The following is a 5,727-nucleotide window of genomic DNA, read 5'->3' on the forward strand; positions in this document are numbered from 1 at the left end:
GCGCCGCGCCGGCCACCCACGTGATCCGGGCCAAGCGGCGGGACCTGCGCACGCGCGCGGCCGGAAGCCCACGTGACGAAGCTGACCAGAAAGAAGCTACGCATGCGTCTTGCGGAAGGGGCGCGTGACCAAAAATCAGCGGGACGAAATGACACGTGACTGGGGCGCCGCTTGATTGTGTCAGCAGTTATCGCCCACGGTATTGCCTCATTGGCGCTGAAGTGCCACGTGATCTCCCCCGGCAGCGCGCAGGCGCTTCCGCCCACCCTGTTCCCGCACTGGGCACGCGCAGAGATACGCCACCAGGTGACTTTTTCTCCTCCCGTACGCAAACCACAGGCGCCGGTTGGGGAAGCCGCAACCTGCGCCTGCGCATCGCCAGCCCCAGAGGAGATTCGAACTGCAGCCACGCCCCTGCTGAATTCCTTCTCGCCCTCCCCCCGCCGCCCTTCCGAGAAGGGCAGTCAGCCTCCGCCCCTCCTCCTCCCGACGGCCCCGCCCCTTCGGAAAAGACCACGCCCCCTCTCCACAAGCCCCGCCTCTTAGTGATCTACACTATGGTTGGCCTGACCCCTCGGCCTCAGCCTCACCCCCTACCAGCCCCCCCACCCTTGGGGATTTCCCAGGGACCAACCACCACCCCACAGCCCACCCCCCTAGGGGAATCCCTGCCCTAGTGCCCCCCACAGAGCCCCCATGCCCCCACCCCCTCCCCAGGCACCCTGACAACCCCCTCCCCCCCCGAGAATAAAGGACCAGGGCCCCCCCGCCTCCATCCCAACACACAGGGGCACCCAGAGACATCCCTTTCCCTCCCCCCAGGCTGGGGGAGTCTCCTCCCCTCCCCCCCCCCCAAAGCCCCCCTTACCCAGCCAACACTGAGCTTCTGCCAGTCACCCGCAGGGGTAGGGGCAGCAGGGCAAATAGCCCCAGTGGAAGCCGCTGGGGACAGGGTCACTCCCCATGTGTGTGAGCTGCCTGCCCTACAGGAGGCGGTGCTACAGCAGAGCCTCCCTCCCACCCTCCACATACAGACCTGCTAGCTTTTCCCATATTTTAATAAAAATACATCTAGAAATAAAATCCACAAAGCAGAGTAGAAACGAGTCCTGGGGGAGAGTGAGGACGGGCAGCAAGATGATTCCACACCCCAGGGCCCAGTAGGACAGGTCCAGGCCCGATGCTGGAAGGAGCCAGCAGACGAGGGGATCCGATGACAAGCAACTCCAACGCAATGCTACTTCTTCTGTTTGGGCGGAGGTCTGGAAGAGAACAACAAGGGTTAGACACCCCTTGAGCAGAGCTGCCTCCCAGCTCCCCAGGGCCAGGCCTTTACCATCCACTCCTACATGCACATTCCCACCAGGGCCACACAGACACCCCTTTCCCACTCTTCTGGGCAAACCCAACCATTCTCTCCTTCCCACCCCCACCATCTCACATCAGCACGGCCATACCTGTAAATCCCCACCACCACAGCGTGATCTCGCTCGTAGGGTTCTAGCGTCAGCTGTTCCTGGGGTTTCATGTTCTCCTGCTGCATCTTCTTCACCTCGGCGGCGAAGACGGCCTCAGGCGCCGCCGTAGAGTCAATGCAGTTGGCCTGGAAGGAAGCAGAGAGCAGATAAGCCGCTTTCCCCTCCCCTTCAAGCAGTTCTATCACTGGGGATCCCCTCCCAATGCCAACAGCTGCCTCCCTGCCAGCCCCAAACCCACCCCATGGCTGAGCCCCCTCCTTCAGGGAAACAGGGTGGCCTGCAGTCCAGGGCTTGGAGTGACCAGCTCCAGCCCAGCAGGCCTCTTCCACAAGACACCCCCTGCAGCACATGGGATCTGCAGCCCAGGGGAGCTACCCTGTGTTTGTGATGCACTCTGCACACCAGCCCTCTCCATTCTTGGTTGGTCCTTGAGGCAAACTGGAATAACCAGGAACAAGTGCCCAGGAAGCCCCTTTCCAGCCCCACACTGAGCCCAAAGACTAGACAGCCGACGGGTCCCAGCCTTGAGACATATGGACAGGCAGCAGCTGGACCCCAGTTGCCGTTACCTTGATGGAGATGACGAAGTGTCCCCCATTCTTCAGGAAGTTGTGAGCGTTCAGGGCCACAATACGTGACTGGTCGGGCTGGGCCACATCAGCGAAGATCACGTCCACCATCCCTGCAGGAAGACGAGGGTGTCTGAGATGCCAGCCTCCCACCATCCCTCAACGCCCCGCAATCCAGCCCGAGCACAGGGGGCCTCCAGCCACTGGGAGCTGGGCCTGCTGCTCAGGAGACACCCAAGACAGCAGCTGGGGAGAGGGAACCCTAGTGTCCCCCGATGCGAGTGGGGAGCAGAGCTGCTTATGGGCTCCACGGAATCATGCAAGGGGCATCCACACTGGGGAGCATCAGCCCAGACCCTGTGCATGGCAGGGAACTTCGCTTGGTAGCTACCACCACTGCTGGGGAAATTGTTCTGTGAGGTGTACAGGACACTGCATGACAGTGGTCCCTCGCTCTGTAGCTCCCTCTTACAGAGGGAGCCATTCTGTCAGTGTGTGCAGGGCGGGGAGAGTTATAGGACCCTGTGCATGGCGGGGGAATCTCGTTCTACAGCCTGCATGTCTGCTGGGGAAGCCCAGGCCCTCCCCAGCCCTCACCAATCAGCATGCGATACTTGTGCGGGTGCCGTGCATCCTCGATGACGGGGATGATGTTGGTGCGCTTTTTTGCCACGTTGATGAGGTCACGGCCAGAGCGATGGGAGAACTCCACAGCGTAGACCAGGCCTTCCTGGGTGGGGCGGAGAGCCAGGCTCAACAATCTCCCTGGAGAGTAGAGCAACCTCTCTTCCCATTTTCCCCCCTCCCCACACCCACCCACCCACCCACCCACACCCCTCTCCCTACTGCAAGGTAACCAAGCACTGTCCTCTTTCAGCACAGCTGAGTCAGACCCTCTATTCCCCTCCCCCTCTCCAAGTGGCTCTGGATGGAAAGCTCCTTACCGGTCCGACGATGTCGGAGACATGCGAGACCGTGGTCCCGGAGGCAGCTCCCAGGTACAGGACCTTGGCTCCTGGCTTGATGTGGATCTGATCGATGCCGCCCAGGATGGCCGCCGCCAGTTTGGAGCGGAAGGGGTTCCAGGCACGGTACTCCACCTTCAGCTCGCCATCCTGCAGAGAGAGCAGCAGGGTCAGAGCCGAGCTGCTCGGCTCCCCTGGGGGCTTCCAGCTGGCTCGGTGAACATGCTCAATAGCAGCACCACTACTCCCACCTCCCTGAAAACCATCCCCCTGTTGTAACAGCACCAGCTCCAGTCACGCTGGGGTGTAGGCAGCCTGGCAGCATCCCACCCCCCAAGTCCTGGCCCAGAACCTCCCCCAACCACTGCCCGGCATGGCCACCTACCTCCACAGAGATCCTTTTCTCCCCATACACAGACTCGCCGGGCACCAGATTCCTTGTCACCAGCGCATCCTCCTTTCCCCTGCAGATGAAGACGCCTAGGGTGGGGGGAAATGGATGGGAAGCAGTCAGAGCAGGAGCAGCTCTCTTCCCAGCGCAGTGGCGGACCAACGGAGGAGGGAAGGGGGACATGGCCCCCAGGGTGCCGGTCTGGGGGGGCACCGACTGGGCCCTTCAGAGTTCTATGGGAGGCACTCACAGCCTCCTTCAGGCAAACTTCAGCCGCCCGCAGCGTGGCCAGAGTCAGACCTGGAGGGAACTCCAGCAGGGAGAGGGGTCACCTCACTCATGACTCGAGTCCCCGGGTTGGTGGGGGGGAGGGACAGGACGGTTTCCTCAGCAGGCTGGCTCAGCACCAGGCTGCCAGCTCCGGACCGGGGGGAGCAAATGCAATCATTGGCCCCCGGGTGCCAGAGACTCACGGTACACCACTGCCCCAGCCAGTTTGGGCAGGGAGAACATGCCCCAGGTATGAGGAGTAGTCAAATGTTCCTGAGAACCACAAGGGGGATCTCAGCCAGGCTGCCAGGCCATGGATTAGCCATGCAACCTCCCAACCACGGCATCAGAAATACTGGATGGCACCCAGCCTCTTGGCCCCAACCAAGCATTTGTCCATGAACCCCAACACCACCCTGCCCCGAGAGACCACCTTGGCCACACCGCTCCCTACGGCTCAGGGGAGGTAGAACTGCTGCATCCCATGCTGCTCCAGCATCCACTGCCCGGCTGGTTACCTTCATGCCTGTGGGGTTCCACTGTCACCTTCTTGCCTCCTTTAAAACCCCCTCGGCCGCCCCGTCCTCCTCCTCCTCCACGGCCACCCCGGCCTGGCCCTCCTCTTCCTCGAAAACCGCCGCCGCCTCCTCTTCCTCGGAAGCCTCCATCATTCCCACCAGGAGATCTAAACCCACCACCTACAAGGGAGAAAGGAGATGGGGTAACACACGTCTCCCTGCACCAGCACCCCCGCCCTGCATTGAAAGGGGACTAGCGCAGCAGCTGCACTCTTTGGGACAGGACATGAAGAGGACCCCATGTTCCTCTGCAATCACAAGGAGGGAAATGACCCAGGCAGGGCTTGGCCAGGGCTCCACGATGGAGCTGGGGCAGGACATGCTGTCTGTGCAGCTGGGCACCCCAAACTAATGGCCCCTGTGTGTGCCAACCTGGACTGAGGTACTGTGGGAAGATAGACAGTTCTCCCCGCATGCCCTGGGAGGGGAGGCCGTGCAGACACAGCGGTGGGTGCTGCACAGCCGGGAGGGGTGGCAGGAGACAGCCAGGGAGCAGACCTAACCACAACCCCCTCCTCAACCCTCCCTCCCCCCAAAACTCAGTGATGCAGCTGGGGCACAGGAGGCACTTACCTCGGCCTCCCCGGAAGCCCCCTCGGCCTCCTCCACGATCCCCGAACCCACCTCGCCCCCCACGGGGGCTGAAACCTGCAATCAGAAGAGAGAGTCAGAGAGCGCACCCCAACACACACCCCCAGCTCCTCCTCCAACCAGGAGTCAGACAACGCACCCCAACGCACCCATCCCCCACCCCAACACCCCCCCCCAGCTCCTCCTCCAACCAGGAGTCAGACAGCGCACCCCAACGCGCCCATCCCCCACCCACACCCCAAACACCCCACCCCAGTGCCCCGCCCCCCGACCCCTCCCAGGGACATGGGGCCCCCACCCCAATATCCTCCTCCCCCAAAATCCCCTCGGATACAGGCGCCCCACGGTACCCCCCACACCGCCAGCCCCCAGGGGCAGAGACCCCTCAAATCCTCCCCCCCCCCCAATCCACGTGACTCTCCCCCACTGGCCACCACATGTGCCCCCCCACGGGGACGCGCCCCCATTGACCAGCCCGCCTTGGCCTGGCCGGCTCCCCCCCCCCCCCCGCACACGCGCCCCACATGGACCGCCCCGCGCTCACCCGGCCTCATGCTGCTCCCCCAGCGCCGCGAGCCGCCACACTCAGCAGCAGCAGCCAACGACGCGCACGCGCAGTCCCGCTCCGGAAGGCGCCACGGCTGCGCACACACATGCGCAGAGTCAAGCTGCTGCCCCCTTCCCGCTGGGAAATGTAGTCTCCCGGTTGGAGTCTGCGCATGCGTTTACAAGCCACCCGGGGGGGGGCTGCAGGGAGAGTGCGCATGCGTGTAGCAATCCACCCTTTCCCAATGCTCATTTGACCCAGCGCAGCGCTGCTGGTGCTGGGTGTCCCAGCCTCTTTTCTGCTCTCAGGGCTGAGCTGAGGCCGGGTCCTGCAGGGGA

At 63.1% G+C, this 5,727-nt stretch overlaps 1 protein-coding gene across 1 annotated transcript; it reads right to left on the reverse strand.

Moving 5' to 3' along the window:
• Nucleotides 1-1,040: 1,040 nt before the first annotated feature.
• Nucleotides 1,041-5,517, reverse strand: FBL (fibrillarin). The gene is made up of 9 exons (XM_067542969.1): nucleotides 5,387-5,517; nucleotides 4,825-4,899; nucleotides 4,192-4,371; nucleotides 3,398-3,492; nucleotides 2,992-3,162; nucleotides 2,645-2,777; nucleotides 2,048-2,160; nucleotides 1,458-1,603; nucleotides 1,041-1,262 (listed from the first exon to the last, which is right to left on the reverse strand). The coding sequence occupies exons 1-9, from the start codon at nucleotides 5,394-5,396 to the stop codon at nucleotides 1,238-1,240; spliced, it is 948 nt and encodes a 315-aa protein (XP_067399070.1). The 5' UTR covers nucleotides 5,397-5,517; the 3' UTR covers nucleotides 1,041-1,237.
• Nucleotides 5,518-5,727: the final 210 nt, after the last annotated feature.

Source organism: Emydura macquarii, unplaced genomic scaffold (assembly GCF_026122565.2).
Source record: "Emydura macquarii macquarii isolate MOO-44397 ecotype Brisbane River unplaced genomic scaffold, CSIRO-AGI_Emac_v2 contig_746, whole genome shotgun sequence".
Classification (NCBI taxonomy): Eukaryota; Metazoa; Chordata; order Testudines; family Chelidae; genus Emydura; species Emydura macquarii.